At 43.2% G+C, this 27,735-nt stretch overlaps 1 protein-coding gene across 2 annotated transcripts in view; it reads left to right on the plus strand.

Annotated features, from left to right (window-relative positions):
• Positions 1–27,735, plus strand: part of LOC126281584 (aminopeptidase N-like) — a 330,257-nt gene that overhangs the window by 53,443 nt on the left and 249,079 nt on the right. For both annotated transcript variants that reach the window (XM_049980666.1, XM_049980667.1), the window contains exons 4-5: positions 4,695–4,871; positions 14,829–15,161. In XM_049980666.1, the coding sequence (XP_049836623.1) occupies positions 4,695–4,871; positions 14,829–15,161 (510 nt within the window). The remainder of the gene's footprint in view (positions 1–4,694; positions 4,872–14,828; positions 15,162–27,735) is intronic.

The raw sequence follows: 27,735 nt of genomic DNA on the forward strand, positions 1-27,735 counted from the left end.
AATTGCTACACCAAGAAGAAATGCAGATGATAAACGGGTGTTCATTGGACAAATATATTATATTAGAACTGGCATGTGATTACATTGTCATGCAGTTTGGGTGCATAGATCCTGAGAAATCTGTACCCAGAATAACCACCTCTGGCCTTATTAACGGCCTTGATACGCCTGGGCATTGAGTCAAACACAGCTTGAATGCCGTGTACAGGTACAGCTGCCCATGCAGCTTCAACACGATACCACAGTTCATCAAGACTATTGTGACGAGCCAGTTGCTCGGCCACCATTGACCAGTCGTTTTCAGTTGGTGAGAGATCTGGAGAATGTACTGACCAGGGCAGCAGTCGAATATTTTCTGTATCCAGAACGGCCCGTACTGCAACATGAGGTCGTGCATTATCCTGCTGAAATGTCAGTTTCCTCAGGGATCGAATGAAGGGTTGAGCCACGGGTCGTAACACATCTGAAATGTAACGTCCACTGTTCAAAGTGCCGTCAATGCGAACAAGAGGTGACCGAGATGTGTTACCAATGGCACCCCATAACATCACGCCGGATGGTACGCCTGTATGGGGATGACGAATACACCTTCCATTGTGCGTTCACCGCGATGTCGACAAACACGGATGCGACCATCATGATGCTGTAAACAGAACCTGGATTCAACAGAAAAAATGTGTTTTGCCATTCGTGCACCCAGGTTCGTCGTTGAGCGCACCATCACAGGTGCTCCTGTCTGTGATGCAGCGTCAAGGGTAACCGAACCCGTGGTCTCCGAGCTAATACTCCATGCTGCTGCAAACGTCGTCGCACTGTTCGTACATATGGTTGTTGTCTTGCAAACGTCCCATCTGTTGACTCAGGGATCGAAACGTGGCTGCACAATCCGTTACAGTCATGCGGATAAGATGCCTGTCATCTCGACTGCTAGTGACACGAGGCCGTTGGGATCCTGCACGGCGTTCCGTATTACCCTCCTGAATCTACCAATTTCATATTCTGCTAACAGTCATTGGATCGCGATCAATGCGAGCAGCAATGTCGCGATACGATAAACCGCAATCACGATAGGCTAAGTCCGACCTTTATGGAAGTCGGAAACGTGATGGTAAGCATTTCTCCTCCTTACACGAGGCATCACAACAACGTTTCACCAGGCAACGCCGGTCAAATGCTGTTTGTGTATGAAAAATCGGTTGGAAACTTTCCTAATATGAGCACGTTGTAGGTGTGCCCACCGGCGCTAACCTTGTGTGAATGCTCTGAAAAGCTAATCATTTGCATATCACAGCGCGTCAGTAGCACGTCATCTTCGTGGTGTAGCAAATTTAATGGCCAGTAGTGTAATTGATTGGACTACACACTTTCAAATTCTGGAGGTAACAGTGGTAAAACAAAACAAGCGAAAGGCTAACTACAGTTGCAAGAACTCAGGAAAGTAGAAATGAGGTAACCACTTTTTAAATAACTCTTCTGTATTTTGTTGCCTGTGTACAGGGTGTTTCCGTAAGAGCGTGCAGAAACCTAACAGGATATAAGGAATGCTCCACTGAACTGTTTCGGGCAGGGAACCAGGGGTCCAAGTAGCCAGCTTACGGAGATGTGGAAGTAAACTTGTCTACCGCTCTGTTTACCCTCAGCAGAGAGTCTATGGGCAATAATAGAAGCAAACCTAAGTTGAACTGCCCACACAACTGCAACACACAAGAAGGTATCATCATCTCTCCATGCCATACGGAACTATAAAAAGCTCTTCCCGTTCGAACTTTGTGTAAACCCTTAATGCTTCCAATTATTGAGTACAAAAATTTTATCCTGCAGTCTTTCTGAGGAACTGGCTATGCATGCGTATGTTAGTTATATCTGTGGTGCTGGACTCTATGATCACACTTCACCATGACATGCACAGCTGTCCTAGCTGCCTGCCGACAAGCGCAGAGATTTTCGAGTTCTCTGTCTCCTGTACTGTCATGCCAACGAAAACTGTCCCCCATATCTCTCCACGACCTTAATGGTCTTGTTCGAATAACATGGCAGAATCACCTGTTCCCATCAGAGAAAAAAAAATATTTTCTGTCCTACTGCATCGTTCATGTGTTTCCTCAAAGTCCTTTTCAGCAGTAAGGATTCAACTCTGGAACAACCTCCCACATTATATATGGAACTGAATAACGTGTGCAGCTTCAGAAGACAGTTAATGACATGTCATTTCAGTGAGAAACAGACATTCTCTAATGAAAATGGCAGAGACCATTATTATTAGTAACTGCCATCAATTATTTGCCTCACAATGTTCCTCAGTCTGTGGTCTGCTACACAGATGACACAACGATAATTTCAACTAACCAGGACACATCAATATGACAAGTGTCACTGGAATAACTAAATGCTGCAGTAAAACTGTTCTCCTCTGACAAACTGCCGTGTAATCCTGGCAGAACCCAGCATCTTCTGTTAGGTCAACCTAATGGTATAGAAAGTAGAACAGTTAAACTTTTAGGGTTCCATACTGACTTCAAATTGAGCTGGAGCGAACACATCAGTCACATCTCCAAAAGAATATCAAGGGTAACATACCTAACGTGGAAACTGAGAGTTTTAGTTACTCCTAGCCATTTAAGATTGACATGTTGTGGACTGTACCAGTCTCACATTTCTTATGGACTGCTAGTAATGGGTCAGGATCACTGTGCACATATAAGTGATATACTGAAGATACAAAGAAAAGTCATAACAGAAATTGATAGCGCTAGTCCAACAGATCACTGCCGACCTCTGTTTAGAAGTTTAGAAAAATCAATACATTTACAACTAATATATATATATATATATATATATATATATATATATATATATATATATATATATATATATATACACATCAAAGATACTCATATGAGGAAATACACACTAACACAGAGGAAAAATTGAAATGGATATTCCGAGACACAGACCAGTAAAAAGAGCCCACTCACCCACACTCAGCTCTCTAAAAATCTCTAACAGATTACCACTTTCAGTGTGGACTATGCCTCCTAAATTATTTCAAAGAAAACTGTACAGCTGGCTGGCTTAAAATCCATTTTATAATATAACAGAATTTTTCGATGAAAAAATGTGAACAGTTGTTAAAATTTAAAATAAATGGCTAAATGCTTGTAGCTGTGTATGTAATTCAGTATGAATTCTTGTAATTGTGAATATAATTAAGTATAAATATCTGTGATTGAGCGTGTAATAAAGTATACCAAACATATGTCCAAACTTAAAGTGTATAGTTAACATATGTAACTGTACATGTAATTAAACATATCAGTGTTATTTATAACACATAAAGCCTCTTCCATTAGGTTAAAGGTCAACAGCGAATGAAGATGTATCTACTAAAGCGACAATAATGACTACCATTCTCCCTGTGTATGCCCTAGTTACCCTTGAACATCCTTCATTCCAATCAGATCTTTCTCCTCTACCGGTATTCTTAGCTGGTGCAGTATCCTCTAATTTCCTTTTCCCAGAATCGCTGTACCTTTTTTTTCCTTTTTGTTTTCCAGTTAAAATTATTGCTTCAATAATATTATGAAGTAGTTGTTTGACATACAGTCTTGTGCCATTACATAATCTGAGTAAGTTAATACTCCTTAATACTCTTCTTGGCTATCCAGTTTTCAATGCATTCAGTGGCACACCAGACTGATTTAATGAGTTTGAAAACTCGGCTGGAAAGGTGACACTTTGTTCTTAATCCATTTTGTATTGTATCTATAGATTTATATGTTGTTTCTGCTCCTGGAATCATCTTCTGTCTTCGATCATTTATTTGTGACAATACATCATTCAGAGGTGTTACAATTATTCACTCACACAACCAGTCTTTATTTCAGCAGTTCATTGCCATCAACGGATACACTTTATTAATTAGCTGTTCTGAGGCTTCTACCAACAGTGCAAATTCTTGTATTAGAATAAGGTTACCAGTGTAGAGTTCGAGAGGGTAAGTACCATTTCCAATTTTCAATAAATTTTCGATAAATATGTGAGCTTTTAGATCTGCTGTCGTTGTTGCTCGTACATTGTCTTTCAAACATAACTTTTCAACCTTATCCCAAAGTATGTATCTTTTGAAACTTGCCTTTGTTTCATTTGACGGTGTTGATTTTGGACTTACCAGAAATGTTTGCGGAAAGTCCCCTGATAGCAATAAAACTCCTCCCATTAATATGTTTTTTTCCAAAGATTTTGTAATGTTGTATTGAATGCTTCAGTAGTTTCTTTATGGGTCATTGTACATTCTTCCCATATAATCATTCTGCATCGCGTAGGCAGACATTATGCCACGCAGTTTGTATTGGCAGCTCTGAGTCTTAATTACTTCAGGGTTACAATTTATACCACCCACAACCACCCAATTCCACCCACCGCGAGCAAAACACCACAGTGCACAGTGCGAGACTTAAGGCCCCTCCCGTCCATAAACGCCATTGGTATGCAGTGAATAGTTTTGGCTGCAAGGTGAAATATACGAACTCACGACCCATTTTTACATATACAGTATGTGTTGGTATTTATTATTGTTATCATTCATCATCTCGAAAGTAGCGGGAAAGGAAACACGGACTGGTTTCCAATTTCAGCCGAATGTGAGACGCAGTTCCGTATTTTGGTCGCCAGGTTCTAGCTGAGTGGCTTTGCAGGTACCTGGCGGCGACGCAGTTCGCCCCCATGAGCGCCCGCAAGGCGTTCCCCTGCTTCGACGAGCCGGCGCTCAAGGCCAACTTCACCGTCACCGTGTACCCGCCCGCCGGCTACGGCGCGCTCTCCAACGGCGCCCTCGACTCGTCACCAGCTGTCGCCACCCGATCCAGTCGCAGGTACGCCCTCGAAAAATGTGCTGTGTAAGTAAACAACGGGTCGAATGCCAGAATAGGAAGATTGGGGTAATTGGCGAAATTCTGCAATAAATACCACGACCATAACATATATCCTGACACAAGTGTAACAATAACAGGAAACAAATATGTTTACAGATGTCTAAAGATAGCTGTCCTCTCAGAGATTCGACATCGATGTTCAAATAATGAGTCGTACCCTAACTCTCTGTTACTATCTGCTGTGTGTAATTTTTATTTTGGCTGCAAGCATAGTCATGTAAATATTTTTTAATGATGTTGCCGCCGTTTGACGCTAACATTTTTATTTTATTGGTAAACGGTCCACAGTTCGCCCATAGGCCATTTTCAAGTATAGTAACTTATTTATATGTCAAAAGATATCAGGCTGGAATGATACGGAGCGATATCTCGACCGTATAACAATAAAATAAAAATTGTTGCTGTCAAATGGCTTCACCATCATTAAAGAAAATATTTGTGTGCGTGTTTGTGTAAGGTGACACACACTGGTACCGCATCTGAAAAAATACTCCATCACGGAACACAATGATCAGCAGAATGCTGCCCCTACAGGAATGCTGCAATGAATGACGCGGCATTGTTAGGTTCTGGAGCCGAGTGTTGCCGCGGGCCGAAGGATGGGACGGGAAGGTTTGTCAACCTGCTCCCCCCGCCACTGGGTCGCTGCCCGTCCATGTCGAATACTGGCAACTGTGCTGCCAGCCGTCAGAACTCTTCTCTCGACTATCGGAGAATAGGAAGAAGTAGACTCCGGGTCCGATTTCCAGCCTCGGTACAAATTTTCACTCGCTGCTTCAGCCTACACGCAAAAAGAGTAGCATTAAAATACTTCAAGATTATGTACATTGATTCCGAGCCTTATAATAAACGTTAAAGTGGCAGTCGAGGTCGGTAACAGTGGACCTAGGGATGTTCAGTACTGTAGAAGTCTTTCGTACAGACGTATGACGCAAGCGGTACCTAATAACCAGACCGCTGAATTTTGCGGAGCACCCCATTCGGCTCTCTTGGCAGTACGTGGCAGCACAATGCACCTAATACAGAAAACGTATGTTTTTGTGAATGTCCGGATACTTTTGATGACATAGTGTAGTCTTTGGTATCTTCGCTACTGCTGCCCTTATCGTCTGACAAAGAAATTACAATATTACGAACAGATTCGTCTCTTACACCTTCTTCTATGTTTGACCTTACAATTTCTTTCCACACATGGTTCACGACGTTCTTCCAGTTTTCTGGCGTTATTCGTGTGACAGCCTTATTTACTAGCCTCTCTGTGTCTCGCAACCTAAATGTTTTGTTTCGCTTCGTAACATCTTTTATTTGAGCGGAGATGAGTTCTGTTACGTTGTAATAGCAGTAGTCCGGTGGAAGACGTGTAACTTTGGGGCCGTGGTTCCCTGCTAATGTATCAATGATATTATAAGTCTTCTGTGGCTTGTATTGTTTCACTATTTCCAGAAGTTCTCCTTTCCGCATATTCTATTCAGAGCCTATTTTACTATCTTTCAACCAGCAGATTATTTCGTCTCTCCTTGCAGCAACCGTTGGTGCCTTATTTAATTGTACAGAATGGTATGGCGCATTGTCCATTGCAAAAACACTACCAGAATTGACGTTTGGTAGCAAACAAGTAACGAACCAGTCTATGAATGTATCTGCATTCATCTCCTTGTGGTAGTCGACAGTTTTTTTTTTTTTTTTTTTTTTTTTTTTTTTTACTGAAACATCACAGCACTGGGCACAAAACCGTTCATAGAGGCAGCATGAACTATAATTAGTCGCCCTTTGAAACCAATTGGCACACTCATAGTTCCATGGCACGTGTCGTCTGTCCACGCGACAGAACGTGCATACGCACGTTTATCTATGTTTCGTCAATCCATAGTACATTTTCCTGATTCATTGCTAGCAGCTCGAGCAGGAAACGACGTCTCCATGCTACAGTGTCTCAGTGTCCTATTAATACCCTTGTCCTGAGAACTTTTTCCAACGGAAGCCAATTTTTTTCAAAACAATGGAGAGACTCGTCATTCTGCCTGTGGACAAACCACTGTCTGACAGTGATGCCATCAACTTTTTAAGTATTGAATACTCCTTTCTTCTGTAGTATGCATATATGTGTTGCCTGATAGCACTTTTATCAAAGTTGTCTGTTTCAGTCGCAGAACATCTCTTCCTCGACTTTCCAGGCATCACAGTGCTTGCAGCTGTATTGGCAGCCTCTTTATCATTTGTGACTCTCTTCACTGTCGCTGCAGAGATGTTCTATGCTTCTGCCACTCTGTAAACCATTTTATTCATTGATATCAAAGATCCACTATTATCCCTTTCCCTTTCGAAGTAAACAGGCAATCTGTAAACAAATTCGCGTGCTTCGCATTTCAACGTGGCTCTTTGCCCAAAAGTCCTATTCTATGCACTACAGGCTTTCCACTTTCCACTTATACTCACTTTTACCCTCATACACATGGCGAGAAACTCACAGAAGTAGTAGAACGGACACATACACACACGGGCCTGAAAGTAGCACGTGCCGCAACTGACTGAAAGTAGCGGTCGCCCAGCGCTACGACAACACTGGGGTGTTGCCACGTAATGTAAACAAAAACTCACGATCTGATTGGCTGTCGTGGATGCGCGAAGCCCGTGAACCAAGGCCACGTCAACTGTCAGAGCTCGTCTCTCGCCGTACGGAGTATAGGCGGGTGCGTTAGCCACTGAGGCACATCGGCACAGAGGTTCGCACAACTGCACGCAGCACCCTGCCACGCCTCCCTCCTCCATCCAAATTTTCACTGCTGTCCCAGTCTACTTTAAATTCCCCTCTACACGCCAACAGAATTGCCGGGGCCTCCATGTTCTGGAATAGCACCTCACCGTCGAACTGTAGGGGGGAGGGGGGGAACCAGCCTGCAACCCAGGTGCAGGTACTTATACAAAGTATATACAACCCGGGACATCCGGGAGATCCGGGAAAAACCCGGGACATCCGGGAGATCCGGGAAAAACCCGGGAATGTTTTCATCCGGGAGAAAACTGGGAAAAAACGCGGTAATTGTTTAGAATTCCTGAATTTTTCTTTGTTTTAGTTATCAGTTAAATTATTTTGATTTTCATTGGAAAGAACCAATACTCTAACAAAGGATGTTACTGTATCCCGCTACTGCAGAATAATACTGCAGAAACAGATCATGAACGAGAGAAAAAAAAGAATAAAAAAACTTAAATGGCAAAGGAAATGCGCCATATACAAAAACAAAACAGTGCTCATACAAGCGTCTGCCGACAGCAAAGTGCGTCAAAGGCTTTAGGAAGACTACAATGCCCCTGTTCGGAAATAATAGTAAATCTGGGCTGATGCACAGAGCGGTCTGAGTTGTGGTAAGGAGGTGGGTCGTCTCCACGTAACCTGTGTTTACGTCCAGTGATTATGTTGTTTCCTCTTCGTTTGTTGCTCTCACGTTAAATGATAACAAAAAAGATTTTTGTGGCCGGGAGCTATCAAATGAATTAAAATACGTTCGTATAATTACGGAAGGCCAAAATATGTTGTTAGTTGCAGATATTATTTCCACCTTTCTGACAGCATTAATCGCCTTGCGGAACAATGAAGTTATTTTTGCCGGTTTGCTGAAGAGATTTGGCTTTCATTAATCTTTTCTGCTGTGGCAGTCAATTTATTTGAAACTAAGTATTTAATTTCACACTATTGGGTAGTTTCAACTGTTTGCTGCATTTCAAGTGCACCTATGGCATTATGCCATAATAACGAACCAAACATAAGATAATACGGTACTGGTACTCCAAGTAAATTTACATACGTGTGTGCATTTTCAGCCGATTTATGCATCGCGTAATTCCGACGCTTTAGAAGTATCATCTGATGTCTTGTTTCTTTTATGACATAATGTAAGGTCTTTTAATGTTTTACACGTACCAACCTGTATGTGGGCTTCCTGCGTCATCGTTGCTGCGCAAGCGCGGTGACGCCTCTTATTTTGCGCTCTCTTGCAGCTGCTGAAACGAAACTATTTCTGACAGGTCGCGGGAAAATATTGCGAATGGTGGTTTGAAAAGTGTTACATTCAAAGCAAATTTCCTTTTGCACAGGAACTATGTGCGAGAATGTACTATGAATTTCTTAAATCACAAGGGGTTTGACTGATTTAAAAATCAACTCTTTGAGGACGACGACTTAGAAGAATTTCGAGCCAGGAAGATCAGACATTTATGTCGTTATTAAAAATTTTACTGGCACATTTGTGTGATGTATCTTAAAGTGTAACACGTGCAAAAAAGATCAACATTATATGTGGAAGCTTAACTTTTCTTCCAGCTTATTAATCTTCAGGACCAATATTATATATGAATGCTACGTATATTAATTTAAACCATTAACTTTTCTTATTTGTGCGTTCGTGCTACTTAAGAGTGATCTTGCCATTGGCTGACATATCACGTGTCCTATGCTGTTATCAGCTGGCGAGATCACGTGACACGAGCTATGACTGGCCTACAAAATCCCACATTAACACGATTTCAATGCTTCGGAAAGTGACATGCGTTGTTTGGCGAAATTCAAATTTATACCTTCGTAATTGGAAAATATGCAGCGTACATCCTGCTGCACATCAAACGTCTTTCAAAACCTGTCCCCCCGCCCCGCCCAATTTCGTTTTCTAAAGTGTCGAGGAATTCTACGTCGGTGAATAAAACCATAAACATTCAAAGGATTGATGAGTTTTACAGTGCCAAGGAAGAGTATACTGCCACTTAACACGGAAAAAGTGCATTTTCACCTGAGACACCAGGGAGAAAGTGTATTTTTAACCCGGAAATCCGGGAATTTTTTCCTTGTCCACGTATACACCCTGATTATACAAATGAAATAAATTCTATTCGTGTCTAACTTGGAATTTAAAGTAGTCTGGGGCGGCAGTGAGAACTCGGATCGATGAGGGAGGCATGCGAGGGTAGTGCGTGCAGCTGTCTGAACCACTGTGCTGAGATGGCTAATGCACCCGCCTAGTATGCAGGAGACCCCGGGTTCGATGCCTTGCCTCAGTACGAATTTTCACTCGCCGCTTTAGTCTGCGTAGAAAAAAATCATATCTGTAGGAGTCCAGTTAAGTCTCTGAATTGCGTCATTTTATTTCTATTTTAATGTGTTTAATTTATAATGGAAACGAATTTCGTATCGACAAAAATCATCGTTCTGATTACGAGGTTAGGACTAACTTTTTGCGTGAAATTATCTACTCACCTTACAGATAAGACACTCTTTTATATCTTGCGATCGTGATTCTGCTCGCATTGAGAAACGAAAGAGGATCACTGTGTGTGAAGTTCCGAAAGATTTAGTTAGGCTCATCTCTGAATCTACATGCGCACCACCATTCACAGTGACTCTTGCGCAAGAAAGAATTACTGAAAAAAATATAAAATTCGCCAGTGTATTTTTATTTATATTAAAGCCATTGCACACGAAACGTTCTATTTTCTTCAAATTTTGTATTACTTTACTCTTAAAGCTATTGCTGAAAAATAAAAACATATATAGTATATGACATACAACTGTGTAGTTGTGTTGCGATCCCCAACTTTTATGCTGCTTCTCTAAAACTGCTATAGACATTTTATTGATTATATCGAAATCGGATTTTTAGCGCCAGACCCGGTATTTATTTGCATGCCACAAATATTTACTCACCTCTGAAAACACTATGGAGGGTTCGATTTCCGTCAGGTGTGGTACTAAACTTTTTATTAGAGGCGCATGAACTATAGCGCATGACAGTTGGGAGGGTCATGTGAAAAGAAACAGACGTAGAGGGAGGGAGGGAGAGAGAGAGAGAGAGAGAGAGAGAGAACGGAGTGGGAAGGAAGGGGGGAGGTACCGAAATGTGACAGGGATGAGATCGCCGATAAGAGAGGGTAAGGACCGTATGTTTTGCCAAACATTACCTAGTCAACCTTTCACGGAACGTGACAATGTATGTGGGCGGATAGCTGGTGACGTTACAGGGAGGAATTCCACTACATTGCAAAGCGCGAAATGAAGAATCTGGCATGCGAAATTTTTGCCTCGTGCACAGGAGCGTGGCCAATACGATTGCAGCGTCAGTTTTACGTCACAATTAGAACTAGGAGCCGCCATATTGTCTGAATTTTAATTCCCGCCTGATGTGAATATAAGCATTTCAAAGCATCAGCAGATTGTCGATTTCTCGAGGTCGCGTCCTTTTAGCTACGATTTGTTGCCTATAAGGACCGCTAGTGATAACAGTGGCATGCGTTGCTTTTCCTCTGCCTTGAATAGCAAGCACATTGTGTGAGTTTTGAAGGGGTCAAACCGGGGGTCAGACTCTTCTTAAATTTCTTCTTTGTGGGTGTCGCAGGCGTACACTCGTCATCACTTGTAATGTCTTCCGAAGAAGATGCCTTCTAGCGCTCGTAGAACTGGATTTCTCTAGAAAATTATCACCACTTTCCAAGCAAACAGCTGGTAAAAAATGACGATCTGGAAACGCATTCCTATTCCACTGAGTGGAAGAAGACACTACTCCGATAGTTCAGCTGCTGCTGCTTGGCCGTAAGCTTTATACGACAGTCCAGATACCTAAAACTGTGTTACGGTTTTACCCTTGTTTTCATGTAACCACTTGTCCTCGGGTTTGGATGAAGTAGGTTTGAAGAGGTGCAAAACACGAAACATCAAGTGGTTCCAGCCCGTTGGTAGTGTGCCAGGTAATTACACACGATAATGCCATTATCAGGAGCGTACACGATCGCCTCTACATACGTGCTGTGTGACCATCAAGTAGCAGACGCATGGGCGAATCGTTGGTACAGTTGATACGGTTTTTGAAGTATTTGAGCCACGACAAAAACAGTTCAGAATTAGTGTAGCCTGCTTCTGAGGTGTCATCTGGCACTTACTGGTGCGGCACCGGTTTCAAGTTCCCGCTGCCACCTCTTACGCTCGAACATGATCGTTGGTGGAATAAAGCGTCCAGCAGCATTGATAGCGCAAACAGTTGTTGTCTTAAATCCTCGCTCCTCGCTTGTGAAATGTCCCATTTTTCGCTTGCCTTACTGTGCGATGACGTTTTGTTTGCTTTCGCCTCGTGATGACTGGGTGTTGTGTGATGGCTTAAATGGTTCAAATGGCTCTGAGCACTATGGAACTTAACATCTGTGGTCATCAGTTCCCTTCAACTTAGAACTACTTAAACCTAACTAACCTAAGGACATCACACGTACCCATGCCCGAGGCAGGATTCGAACCTGCGACCGTAGCGGTCACGCGGTTCCAGACTGAAGCGCCTAGAACCGCACGGCCACATCGGCCGACTTGTTGTGTGATGTCCTTAGGTTACTTAGGTTTAAGTAGTTCTAAGTTCTAGGGGACTGGTGACCATAGATGTTAAGTCCCATAGTGCTCAGAGCCATTTGAACCTTCCGTTGTCAATCCAGATCCGTTGACGTTAAGTACACTATTGTTTTCTGAAGGTGGTCGAAGAACTGACTCGCATTCTCTCTATTAAACACATTTGGCAAGGCCGTTGGCGATCCTTCTGGCTGACGAAGAGAAAGCTGTGGATTTCGTCTAGTAAATGAATAAAACCACTTTCTAACCGCTATTTTCTTTTCCCTGTTGAAAGAATGGAATAGTTCATATGTCTCTGTTATGTCGAATGCAAGTTTACGAACATCTCTCTCTTCAGATAAAAGGAGATGATCTGAGAAAATTTTTCCCATCTCAGTAATAAACGTCGATTGTCTTCCGAATAACTTAACTTCATTTGAGAACGTGTTTTTACAACCTGCACGTCTCTTCACTGTAGCTTTGGCTACTCCACACACACAAGCACACTCGTTAAGTCCGCGGTCACGGATTCTGTATGCTGCCACGGCGAGCTTCAACTAGTCTTCTGACCATTTCCCGTACATTCCCCTGTTTCAATCTTAGAAACCTAAAAAGATTACCCGTACCTATTATTTGTCGTAAAAGTTTTGCCATCTCGAAAATGTAAAAACTTTTCGCGCACCTATTACTTGCTGTAAAAGTGCACTTCAATATTATTTGTCACGAGTGTGTCCTAAACTGGACTGGTAGAACCTTGGACTACTGGACGCCATATAGGTAAAGACAGCGGTACAGGAATACAAAAAATTAGATTCTAGTTATGCGGTGTGTAATTATTAACTAATGAATGGCACTTACGAACTATACCGCAGATAATTTATTACCTACTCGTAGTGTATAGAGAAAAGCTTACGATTTGTAGCACAAACCTTGCAGCAAGAACGAAGAAAATACACTACTGGCCATTAAAAATGCTACACGACGAAGAAATGCAGATGATAAACGGGTATTCATTGGACAAATGTATTATACGAGAACTGACATGTGATTACATTATGACGCAATTTGGGTGCATTGATACTGAGAAATCAGTACCCGAACGACCACCTTTGGCCGTAATAACGGCCTTGATACGCCTGAGCATTGAGTCAATCACAGCTTGGATGGCGTGTACAGGTACAGCTGCCCATGCAGCTTCAACACGATTCCACAGTTCATCAAGATCAGTGACTGGCGTATTGTGACGAGCCAGTTGCTCGGCCAACATTGACCAGACGTTTCCAATTGGTGAGATATCTGGAGAATGTGCTGGCCAGGGCAGCAGTCGAACATTTTCTGTATCCAGAAAGACCCGTACAGGACCTGCAACATGCGGTCGTGCATTATCCTGCTGAAATGTAGGGTTTCGCAGGGATCGAATGAAGGGTAGAGCCACGGGCCGTAACGCATCTCAAATGCAACGTCCACTGTTCAAAGTGCCGTCAGTGCGAACAACAGGTGACCGAGACGTGTAACCAATGGCACCCCATACCATCACGCCGGGTGATACGCCAAGGGTAACCGCAGCCACGGTCTCCGAGCTGATAGACCATGCTGCTGCAAACGTCGTCGAAATGATCGTGCAGATGGCTGTTGTCTTGCCGACGTCCCCATCTCTTGACTCAGGGATCGAGACGTGGCTGCACGATCCGTTACAGCCATGCGCATAAGATGCCTGTTTCTCGACTGCTAGTGATACGAGGCCGTTGGGATCCAGCACGGCGTTCGGTATTACGCTCCTAAACCCACCTATTTCATATTCTGCCAACAGTCATTGGATCTCGACCAACGCGAGCAGCAATGTCGCGATACGATAAACCGTAATCCCGATAGGCTACAATCCGACCTTTATCAAAGTCGGAAACGTGATGGTACGCCTATCTCCTCTTATACGAGGCATCACAACAACGTTTCACCAGGCAACGCCGGTCAACTGCTGTTTGTGTATGAGAAATCGGTTGGAAACTTTCCTCATGTCAGCACGTTGTAGGTGTCACTACCGGCGCCCACCTTGTGCGAATGCTCTGAAAAGCTAATCATTTGCATATCACAGCATCTTCTTCCTGTCGGTTAAATTTCGCGTCTGTAGCACGTCATCTTCGGTGTGTAGCAATGTTAATGGCCAGTAGTGTACATGGCACCTGTTGTCACTTCAATGGCTGTTGTCGACTGCCCGCTGTGCTACTTGACCTCGACAGCGTTTCTCACCAGTAGAGCCAACTCGGAAGTTTAAAGTTACTGGCACCCAGTGAAAAACGAAGGTCGTCCAAATTAGGGGACGGTCCGATATCGGTGACTCTTCGCTGTTAGTAAATATCTTGTTTACGATTGCCAATGATGAACTGCTAGCTCGATATCGGCACATAAAAATAAAAATATGGAAAGCGAGCAGCGTCGTCTTCGTTTATAGGTGCATATAATGTCGTCTGTCACCTAAACGAAGGCAGAAAACGTAACATTTGACTTTATTACGACGCCACAGTAACTCGAGACCGATGCCGCAGGACCCTGCCGGCAGCGGAGAGCCGCGGCGCCGTGACGTTCGAGACGACGCGACCGATGCCCACCTACCTGGTGGGGGTGGTGGTGTACGACACGGAGACCTTCACCGCCGACGAGAGGCCGGCGTCCGAGTCGTGGGGAGCCCTGCGGGTCTGGTCGAGGCAGGACACAGCCGACCAGCGCGGCCTGGCGCAGGACGTGGCCGTCGCCGCGCTCGACTTCTTGGGCGGTCTCTTCCCAGACTTCTTCCGGTACATGGTACCCAAGGTGGACCAGGTCGCTGTCCCGGACTTCTACTTCGGCGCCATGGAGAACTGGGGGCTCGTCACGTACAGGTAGGTACGGCGTCTGCTGTACGTCGCTATCCTTACATCTACTGGTCGGAGCAGAGAAAGCGCGGTTTTTAAACTGCAAGCATTCAGTGGGGAGTGGCGGTGTCGACCTCGGGCCACCTCTGGCAGACTCTGTGGTCACTCTTCGACGTCTTTTCCTCGGAAATATTAATGTGAATGTCGAGTTACAGTCCCAGATCGAGACAACCCACTCCACTGGGTCGAGGCGTTTGGGAGTACTGGCTCTGCGATGAAGAAAAAACCATCTGGTTTTCCCCAGTCAGTCCCAACTTCGGAAAATGTAGATAAGAGTGAGAGGAGCAGTTCTCACGAGCCCGAAACGATCTGCTAAGTCAGGGGTCTCCAAAGTTTTTAGTCCGCAGGCCACATTGACTCCTCCACGAAGTCATAAGGGTCAAGATCTACCTAGTGGGATTAAAGGACCCTAGCACTCCATGATCACCGTAATGTAAGGCTAAAGGAAAGATGAAATCGCAAAAATCTAAGGTTGTGGGAATAGCTAGCACTGTAACGAACTACGATTTTTATTTAATTACATAATTTTGATTGGTGGACGTACCTGATCGAAATTCTGGCGTATTTTCTTCTGGCGAATTTCACCGACAAAAAAGTGTGTCACTATACATTCTTCACGAAAGCGTCCTGCAAAGTTAACGAAATCTCAAAATCATTGTTAGCAACACTATTACTGCAGGACGTAGCAGAGGTAGAGTATGTCAACGCATTGTTGTTTCAAGCGGCGCAACAATAAGTTTAGTTATGTAGTCTTGTAGCGAGTAGCAGAGCCAATGCCGTGGTGTATTGGTCGCTATGGGCCTCGAAACTCAATTGTTGGCAGTATAGGTACCACCTCAAATATTTGGCGGGCCGGATACCGGGGATGTCCGGCCAGCTAACGCGGGCAGGTTTGCCGGCCCTCGCGGGCCGGTTTCGGCCACTATGACCATTCGACCCCTATGCTACGCGACAGTCTGTAGTGTCAAGTGGCGTCGTTCGCTTCGTCACATCTCACGACTGTACCGAATGAGGTGGCGCAGTGGTTGGCACAATGGACTCGCATTCGGGACGACGGTTCGAGCAGATTTAGGTTTTCCGTGATTTCTCCACATCGTTCCAGACAAAAATGCTGGGATGGTTCCTGTGAAACGGCACGGCCGATTTCCATCCCCGAGATTGTCCTGTACCTCTAATGACCTCCACGTCGACCGGACGGTAAACCCAATATTCCTTCCTTCTTACGTCACTATATACCCACACAAAATGATGATCGTCCAGAAGATAAGTGAAAGGTGTTGTGTGCAACGCATTAATTTTGTGTAATGGCTTTTAACTCAGGAGGTGACTATTCTGTAACATGTACTACTAGGTGGGGCCTCTGAGACTCCTGTGTTTCAGCTGAGTTTTAAGGTGCTAATTATTTCAGATTTTTAATTTTAGTTATATGACACTTATTTTACAGTTATGTAAGTGTTGTTTAAGGGGAGATGTAACGCAAAAAGTAAAAAATTATTTACAAATTCATTACAGCCATATTTATTTATGTACAAATCTAAAATTTTGCATGTCTAAACCAAAAAAGCTGTGTTTTAACGGAAAAATGTAATAAAATATGCCGGAATAATATTTTGCCAGAAGTCTGAATTTTTAATTCTTTTATTGTAGTTTTTATAAATAGCCATAACTCAAATTCTAATCATGCAATTAATATGAAAATTTTATTGTAGGATTCTGAGAAATTATAAGACCACTGAATTACAGTTATTAATTTATGTTGCAAATTGTATCATTAAAAGAGGTTTTAATTTTACACATTCAATAATTTTTCACATCTAAAAATCAGAATGTAATTACAGGATCTCGTATTTTTTAGTTCCAGGAAGACAGCAACACGTTGCGAATTTCATAGCATTAACACGTTTACTTTTTGAGAAAAGGCTTCTAATAACGCAAAAAATATAAAACAGAGAAAATGAGGCTCAAAGATTTTCTTCTCATACTTCTACATCTAATAAGCTTACATAAATTTTTAAATCCTCCATACTGACACTCCTCATCCTGCAGGTTTCTCTTCTCTCCCTTCGAATCTGCCTGGCCTATGTTTGCAGGTAAGACACGGATCTGTTAGCATTCTTGATCCTGTTCTCGTCTATAGTTTAAAATGTTTTTGTTGTAAACACAGCAACATCTATACCAACTCTCTTCACCACTTCAATTCTGCCATTATTTCCATTATTGTAACATAAAACTGCATCACAGACATGTTTTGAGTTCTTCAGGTCCACATAATGTCCTTTTTGAGCATCTAATCTAAATTATTGAGGCTTTCATTTGCATTTTGTATCTTTCCATGAAGACATTTCCTCAATAATTCAGGGTTTGGAAGAAACCTGATTGTGGGCGTATAAGCATTCATAGCAGTTTCCGGTAATGAGTGTTCACGTGAGTACGCCTCATTTCTGTTGTTGAACGTACACCAATCGTCTTTCAGACACATATGAGGCATTGGTGTTAGGTCAGTGGATAGTTTGTGGGGAAAAAATTCCCACACAGCACACTTTATTGCCTCTAAATTACGTGTGTTTTTGCTGATAGCTCTCCCATAAAAAAACTGATGAAAACCAATTTCGTTCAGAGTAATCCTGTCTTTTCCTCCCAAATATTTTCTATCCTCAAGTAATACACCTTTCTTCTCTTTCAGCAAGCGACGAAGCCTACCGCCAAGCCTCTTTTGGATGTGGCCAACACATTCCAACTGTTCTATTTTTATCTGTTACAGCTTTGAACGAATAGGAGTCCCAATCACCAAGGTATTAAGTATATCTAATACCATACTGGTACTCAGATCTGGCGATCATCCCCACAACTGCAGCAGCTTCCATGCCCCCACTTGATCCACTATAATTTTTAGAGCTTGCTTTTCTTGCCACAGTTTGCACTGTCTTCATCGTTGGACAAATTCCTTGTTGCACACTGGATGCAGTATTTAGACATAATTTCTACATCTAAACCTTTACCTGAGTCAATATCAATAACAGATGCAACTCCATACAGAGATGTGTGACCCCTTTTCATCCAGGTCCCATCTACAGACATACGCAGGCCAGTAACTTTTGTAGGAGATTCACTGTCATGAATATCTGCCCCAGAATCCATTTCTTTCTGGCTTATTTCCACCAATTCCTCCACTGCTTTCGTCATAGAAACTTTGGCAGTATCGCATACAAATGTTTCAAATGGCTCTAAGCATTGTGGGACAACATCGGAGGTCATCAGTCCCCTAGACTTAGAACTACTTAAACCTAACTTAACCTGAAGACATCACACACATCCATGAGACAGGATTCGAAACTGCGACCGTAGCAGCAGAGCGGTTCCAGACTGAAGGGCCTAGAACCGCTTAGTCACAGCGACCGGCTATCGCATACAACATCTGACATTTCTTTATTTTTTCAAACTTAACACTTACCTCCTTCCGTGCCCTGACCAAGGCATCTCAGAGCATATTCTAACCTGAAATAGCTTTTATAGGTACCAGTGCCAGTTTTGTTCGAGGAGGGATGCGAAAATTCATAGCCAAACGAATTACAAATTAATTAAGCTATTCCCACTCTTCTTTCTTCAACAACAATCATGCATTCGGTATGTTTACAGCTAACACGTGAACATGACAACGTTGTAGCCTGGCAGAGAAGCTTTAAATCAATAAGTCTAAATCATGTGGAATTCATATCATCATCATCCACGCACCTGTACAGTTCTCCTGCTGAAGCTGAGAACTTATGTTCTTCATTTCGAGCTGCTTCCTCATTTTTGTTGATAAACCGATTTCCATGAAATCTCTGTTTCCTAAACACAGCTTTTCCACCAACCATTACGCATAAATCTTGACTTCCACGTAAAGGTTTTGCGAATTCAACCTTCCACCTATTAATATGTAAATGTGTTAGTATTGTCAAAACGTAAATAAACCACATGCAAGAAAGTTTCCAGGCAAATATATAGATGCCAGCCATAGATACAGATATCAGCCAAAGATATTGAAAGAAATTCCGCTGAAGCAAGCAGTTTCCCAAATGTTGGAAGAGGTGGGAGTGACCGCCAGTGCACAGTTAATCAGTTTTACAATTTAAAGGCATTTCTAAAGCTGCTTCGTGATAAAATTAACATACAACATAGAATGAACTGTGTAGATCAAGAAAATAATATTTTTTGAAAAATCGGATTTTTTGGACCAAAATCCATTACATCCCCCGCTAAGCACTCCTTGTCGATTTTATTGCACAAAATAAGGGCTGCCGTATTTTACTTCTTATCATGCAAAATCACCAGCGTAGTTTTTTAAACAGTATGCTTAAACGAAATGTTAGAAATGAATTTTACATCCTGAACAATTAAAGTATCTTCGTAGTAAATAAAATTTTACATAAAACTAAATTCCAACATTTAAAATTCGGCATAGAAATTTCTCTCGATAGGTATAAAAATCTAAAAATTGACATTTAACTGCTGGGATCTACATTTTTTCTTATCACCACTCAGTCACATTTGATCTGAATGATCCACTGCTAGCCGAACTGTGGTCGCTGGCTTTTGCAAAATCGTCATCTTTTTATTCTATTACATCTTTTTTCCATCCACGGACTAACAATTTCGTCAGACTTGGAATCGTAAAAAACCGACGCACCTGCGAACACATTTGGTACTATACGGAGGAAAACAGTTAGGCACTGCTCGAGGAACACTTATCAACAAAGAAGGTTATAAGGCAACCGACAAGAAAATATTGTAGGGCTGGCGATTTAAGGAGCGTAGGGGGACTGTAATAACATTCGGTCAGAACTGACTTTGGAGAGCGAGTTCGAAAATTTTTGCACGGTCTCGAGGATGCACACCTCTCGAGCTGAGAGACAACTGACGCTATTACTACGGAAGACGCACAAATCCCAATAATGACGAGTGCTGAAGCCCGTTTCCATCTAGATGATTACGCTAAGTTGCAGAACTGCTGGTACAGGGCGTTGGAGAACTCACCGGAAACCTCTCTGCTATTCGTATGTAACAACAGTGTGTCCACTTTTTTGACTGGGGAGAGGGGGGGGGGGGTGTAGTTATTGTGACATCAGCGCCCTACATCAAAATATTAAACAACTTTCTGGGTTCAAAAATTGAAAAGCATGTGGTGCCCACTGGATGGTGTGCCACAGCTCACACGGAGAGAGCATCCGTGGGAGTGGTTTGACAAATGTTTTCTGGACTCGTCATTTCACGATACGGCAGAGTTTCTCGCCCAGCACGCTCGCCCGTGATTTCCTATTTTGGGACTGCCTGAAATCCAGAGTATACATGAATGAGCCCACACAGCAGACGCCCTGAAAATTTCCGTTGCAGGTCACGAAGGAGAGGCTCCGAATTACCGTCTGCGATTAATGATCTCATTTAATGACATAATTTTCCGAAACTAATTAATGTACATAAATTTAAAAATTGAAATAAAAATATTTCCGGGTTCACACGTTTCGTAAAAGTGCTTAAAAGTACTTAATTTTTATGCTGCGCAATAAAAGTGATTATTTTGTCCTTATTTTAAATTACGGTTCTTACAAGTCCTTATCTTTGTCGTCGCAATTTGTTAAAACTTAAAAATCGATTAATTGTTCGAAGTTAACAAGGTGAAGCAAAGGCTGCAACGATAGGTCGAAGGTGAAAGTAGCGGCGTGACGTGTAGGGCGAGAGGGCTGAGGCTATCCCCGCCGCAGGCGTGTTGAATAGAGTGGTGGTACGACCACACACAGTACTGCCAACTGACACCATTTGCTGTATATAAACTCATTCCTGCAGTGCCGCTAGTGGGAGGTACTACACGTTGGCAGTAATGGCAAGGAGCACGGAAACATTGACTATTTTTCATTTTATTGACTTCTATAAACATTGTAACCATCACAGTTTAAATGTATTGGTGCACATACGCAAGTCCGTGCAGAGAGGACTATAAAAATTAATGTGACGTACTTGGTTCAAATGCTTGCGTAAGAAAAACGTCTATCGAAGATCAAGCAAATGTGCAATGAAGGATATTGCTGGTAAGTTTTTAAAGATTTTGCCTTAATTCTATTACCACGATACTATTAAATTTTATTATAAAGGTACTATGTGGAAGTTATCATCTGCTTATGCATGTTTCTTTTATTCTTGATCTCATTACAGCATTGAGTGCAAATATTGTCAGTAAAGAAAAAGTGCTTAACAGTCCTTAATTTTTATTTGGTTCATTCAGTACGAATCCTGTAATTATTATTTAATATTAAACAATTTTTCTATTAATGAAATAGGTGAAGTTATTTAGATAGAGAGTACTTTCCAATGTAGAAAATATTTGGGCTTCGTCCCATACCACTTGTATGTAAAGGACAGAAACAATGCCTCTCCGCATATTGTAATTACGCTGTCACGTAATTAACGGTTCAGAGAAAATTTGAGTCTCGTAATAAATACCCCATTCATACGGTTATAGGTGGTGGGGACTTCAACCTTCCCTCGATATGTTGGCAAAAATACTTGTTCAAAACCGCTGGTAGGCAGAAAACATCTTCCGAGATTGTCCTAAATGCTTTCTCCGAAAATTATTTCGAGCAGTTAGTCCACGAACCTACGCGAATTGTGATTGGTTGCGTAAACACACTTGACCTCTTAGCCACAAACAATCCAGAGCTAATAGAGAGCATCATGCCTGATACAGGGATTAGTGATCACAAGGTCGTTGTAGCTAGGCTCAATACCGTTTCTTCCAAACCCACCAGAAACAAACGCAAAATAATTTTATTTAAAAAAGCTGATAAAGTGTCACTAGAAGCCTTCCTAAGAGACAATCTACATTCCTTCCGAACTGACTATGCAAATGTAGGCGAGATGTGGCTCAAATTCAAAGATATACACTCCTGGAAATTGAAATAAGAACACCGTGAATTCATTGTCCCAGGAAGGGGAAACTTTATTGACACATTCCTGGGGTCAGATACATCACATGATCACACTGACAGAACCACAGGCACATAGACACAGGCAACAGAGCATGCACAATATCGGCACTAGTACAGTGTATATCCATCTTTCGCAGCAATGCAGGCTGCTATTCTCCCATGGAGACGATCGTAGAGATGCTCGATGTAGTCCTGTGGAACGGCTTGCCATGCCATTTCCACCTGGCGCCTCAGTTGGACCAGCGTTCGTGCTGGACGTGCAGACCGCGTGAGACGACGCTTCATCCAGTCCCAAACATGCTCAATGGGGGACAGATCCGGAGATCTTGCTGGCCAGGGTAGTTGACTTACACCTTCTAGAGTACGTTGGGTGGCACGGGATACATGCGTACGTGCATTGTCCTGTTGGAACAGCAAGTTCCCTAGCCGGTCTAGGAATGGTAGAACGATGGGTTCGATGACGGTCTGGATGTACCGTGCACTATTCAGTGTCCCCTCGACGATCACCAGGCCAGTGTAGGAGATCGCTCCCCACACCATGATGCCGGGTGGTGGCCCTGTGTGCCTCGGTCGTATGCAGTCCTGATTGTGGCGCTCACCTGCATGGCGCCAAACACGCATACGACCATCATTGGCACCAAGGCAGAAGCGACTCTCATCGCTGAAGACGACACGTCTCCATTCGTCCCTCCATTCACGCCTGTCGCGACACCACTGGAGGCGGGCTGCACGATGTTGGGGCGTGAGCGGAAGACGGCCTAACGGTGTGCGGGACCGTAGCCCAGCTTCATGGAGACGGTTGCGAATGGTCCTCGCCGATACCCCAGGAGCAACAGTGTCCCTAATTTGCTGGGAAGTGGCGGTGCGGTCCCCTACGGCACTGCGTAGGATCCTACGGTCTTGGCGTGCATCCGTGCGTCGCTGCGATCCGGTACCAGGTCGACGGGCACGTGCACCTTCCGCCGACCACTGGCGACAACATCAATGTACTGTGGAGACCTCACGCCCCACGTGTTGAGCAATTCGGCGGTACGTCCACCCGGCCTCCCGCATGCCCACTATACGCCCTCGCTCAAAGTCCGTCAACTGCACATACGGTTCACGTCCACGCTGTCGCGGCATGCTACCAGTGTTAAAGACTGCGATGGAGCTCCGTATGCCACGGCAAACTGGCTGACACTGACGGCGGCGGTGCACAAATGCTGCGCAGCTAGCGCCATTCGACGGCCAACACCGCGGTTCCTGGTGTGTCCGCTGTGCCGTGCGTGTGATCATTGCTTGAACTGCCCTCTCGCAGTGTCCGGAGCAAGTATGGTGGGTCTGACACACCGGTGTCAATGTGTTCTTTTTTTCCATTTCCAGGAGTGTAGTAGCAACACTAATTGAGATATTCATACCTCATAAGAGATAGAACTGATCCCCCATGGTACACAAAACAGGTCCGAACGCTGTTGCAGAGGCAACGGAAAAAGCATGCGAAGTTCAGAAGCGAAATCCGGATGATTGGCTAAAATTCACAGACGCGTGAAATTTGGCACGGACTTCAATGCGAGATGTCTTTAATAGGTTCCATAACGAAACATTGTCTCGAAATTTGGTAGAAAATCCGAAGTAATTCTGGTCGTATGTAAAGTACACAAGCGGCAAGACGCAGTCAATACCTTCGCTGCGCAGTGCCGATGGTACTGTTACCCACGATTGTGCCGCTAAAGCGGAGTTATTGAACGCAGTTTTCCGAAATTCCTTCACCAGGGAAAACGAATGGAATATTCCAGAATTTGAAACACGAACAGCTCCTAGCATGAGTTTCTTAGAAGAAGATACCTTAAGGTTTGCGAAGCAACTCAAATCGCTTGATACGGGCAATTCTTCAGGTCCAGATTGTGTACCGATTAGGTTCCTTTCAGATTACGCTGATACAATAGCTCCCTACTTAGCAATCATATGCAACCGCTCGCTCACCGATAGATCTGTACCTACAGATTAGAAAATTGCGCGGGTCGCACCAGTGTTTAAGAAGTATAGTAGGAGTAATCCATTGAATTCCAGACGTATATCAAAAATGGCTCTGAGCACTATGCGACTTAACTTCTGAGGTCATCAGCCGCTTAGAACTTAGAACTAATTAAACCTAACTAACCTAAGGACATCACACACATCCACACCCGTGGCAGGATTCGAACCTGCGACCGTAGCAGTCCCGCGGTTCCGGACTGCACCGCTTAGAACCGCACGGCCACCACGGCCGACCAGACGTATATCATTGACGTCGGTTTGCAGTACGGTTTTGGAGCATATACTGTAGGTTGTTCGCAGATGATGCTGTAATTTACCGTCTAGTAAGGTCATCCGAAGACCAGTATCAGTTGCAAAGCGATTTAGAAAAGATTGCTGTATGGTGTGGCAGGTGGCAGTTGATGCTAAATAACGAAGTGTGAGGTGATCCACATGAGTTCCAAAAGAAATCCGTTGGAATTCGATTACTCGATAAATAGTACAATACTCAAGGCTGTCGATTCAACTAAGTACCTGGGTGTAAAAATTACGAACAACTTCAGTTGGAAAGACCACATAGGTAATATTGTGGGGAGGGCGAGCCAAAGGTTGCGTTTCATTGGCAGGACACTTAGAAGATGCAACAAGTCCACTAAAGAGACAGCTTACAATACACTTGTTCGTACTCTGTTAGAATATTGCTGCGCGGTGTGGGATCCTTACCAGGTGGGATTGACGGAGGACATCGAAAGGGTGCAAAAAAGGGCAGCTTGTTTCGTATTATCACGTAATAGGGGAGAGAGTGTGGCAGATATAATACGCGAGTTGGGATGGAAGTCATTAAAGCAAAGACATTTTTCGTCGCGACGAGATCTATTTACGAAATTTCAGTCACCAAATTTCTCTTCCGAATGCGAAAATATTTTGTGAGGTCCAACCTACATAGGTAGGAATGATCATCGATATAAAATAAGAGAAATCAGAGCTCGAACAGAAAGGTTTAGGTTTTCGTTTTTCCCGCGCGCTGTTCGGGAGTGGAATGGTAGGGAGATTGTATGATGTGGTTCGATGAACCCTCTGCCAAACACTTAAATGTGAATTGCAGAGTAATCATGTAGATGTAGATGTAGAATTCCACATAAACAGCAACGGACCAACAACACTTCCAAAAGTTACATCTGTCAATATCTGTCCATTCGAGGGAACTAGCAGCTGCCTACCTACTAAGACTACTAAGAAATCCTCAGTCCATTGACAAATTTTATGCGATACCACACAAGGTAGTACTTTCATTAATAAGCGCTGATGTATTACTGAGTCAAATGCTTTAAGGAAGTCTAGAATTACTGCAACCACCTCCCTGCCTCGATCCGTGTTTTTCAGGACGTCGTATGAAAAACGTACGACTTTGCTTTTTAGAATCCTTGTGGTTAGGATGGAAAAGGTCATTCTGTTTAAGATGCCTCCTATTTTTAAGCTCTGAATATGTTATAAGATTCTGCAATAGAACAACCTTAAGAACAGACTTAGGGCAATATGCATTCTCGTACTTAAACATATATATCTCCAAAAATATTACTTCTAAGTTAGTGAAACTTGAGACTATTGTGTACAACATAATGCTTGATATTCCATGCAATTTTTGTTTGAAAATTGCGCATTGGCGTACATTTTATAAGAATTCGAATTTTTAATTACCATTGTTTCTACAACGTATCCTCCTCGTAAACTGATCAGGCAATAAAAGTGGAATTTCACAGTTTACATATGCATAAGAATCTAATAAAACCTGTGGAACAGATTTTTGTTTAAGGTCGAAGTTGCTCTGAAATTAATTTTTCAGTTTTGTCTTACCCGGGACTGCTCTATTGTTCTCAAATTTTAAAGCAGAACTTCTCTCGGAGAAAATATAACGGAAAAGTGTTGCAGAGGAGTATTCGGTTACTAATTCTTAATGACTATGACAAATTTCGGGAAGTCAGCTTATATAGTTCCTGATAAAAGGTACATTAAAGCTCAAAAAGTCAGTTTACGGCAATTCGTATTTAAAATTTTTACTTCAATTTTTGACTATATTGCAATACCTTAAGTGACTAATGCTGTCCACATCCATAACATTCATTCCCTTACTCGTCTAATCTCTCCCCCTGCCCTCTTTCGCTAGCCAACTTTTGCATTTCTTCTTCTGCTGCCTGAAATTTGTCCAGTCGCGCTCCATCGATGCTTCTGAATATCTCCAGCGTGAACGCACCTGGATGGAAGCCTAGTCTCTGCAGGCCTTAATCCAATCTGCATTTCCACTACTGAACACTAGACAGGTATCACATTCAGCTATCTTCACAGCAGCTGAGGACACTACTCTTTTTGGATAATGCACCCATATAAAGTGGTTGCAGCTCTCATATGTGTTCTGTGTTTACCCTTGTAAACATTTTTTCAGCAGTTCAGGATTGGCTAGTGTTATAACTAGGAATGAAACAATAAATATGTCACCGTTCTACTGTTTATTGACACAACACTGATACCAGTATTTCAGTTTTCTTTTTTAATTTGTGGTAATGTTTTATGGGACCAAACTGCTGAGGTCATCGGTCCCTAAGCTTACACACTACTTAATCTAACTTAAACTAACTTACGCTAAGGACAACACACACACCCATGCCCGAGGGAGGACTTGAACCTCCGACGAGGAGGAGCCGCGCGAACCGTGACAAGGCGCCGCGACCGCTCGGCTACCTCACGAGGGCAATAATTCTGTTACCAAGCGCAGTTGTAGATGAAAACCTTATCGAAAATTATATAAGTTGATGGTGGCTATACCAATGTCCAGGAAGTACAAGTGGAACGCAGAATTCCCGCGAAAATCACAAGTTTGCTGACATACTAAGCCCAGTTAACGTTGTTCCAGTATAGCATAAGTACAGAGCGCAGCCGGATCATCAAACAACAGGTCCACCGCAGCGTAGCACTGCCTAGTTGTGGAGTAGAAACATAGCACGATGAGAACTAGCTTGTAAATGTCAGTAGCGGCGTTAAATAAGGCTCCACAGTGAACGGAGCCGGCGTCTGGGGTCGCTGTATATTCTGGGCGGCCAGCCGCCTACTTCCAGGTAAAATACATCGAACACAACACACCAAGGAACATTTATTTACATACTTAAAACAGAGCGTAAAATAACACCAGAGATGTGTATATATATTCCACATGATGCACTCTGCCGCCGTTTCACACGAAATATATTGTTCACACAATTCCAACACCTCCCTTTGAACATACATTTTGTGGCTTGCCTTCACAAGATAAACCAAATAGTCCCGCAGTCTTTTCAAACTTCTCATTGTCCAATGGTTTTGTCAGAAGGTCAGCCAACATGTCTTCTGTGCACAGGTATTCCACGGCGATGGTGTCTTGCTTTATGTGGTCCCGAATAACTTTTACTTTGTGTTCTGCCTTACGGCAGGTCTTGTCATGGGGAAAGCCTCATCAGAGAGGTCCACCGCATGAGCGTCTAGGGAAGTGATTCCAGTGGTGGTTTCCCGTTGCCTTCCACTGATGATGATGAAGTGATAATGAGGACAACATA

This window comes from Schistocerca gregaria, chromosome 7, assembly GCF_023897955.1.
Source record: "Schistocerca gregaria isolate iqSchGreg1 chromosome 7, iqSchGreg1.2, whole genome shotgun sequence".
Lineage (NCBI taxonomy): Eukaryota > Metazoa > Arthropoda > Insecta > Orthoptera > Acrididae > Schistocerca > Schistocerca gregaria.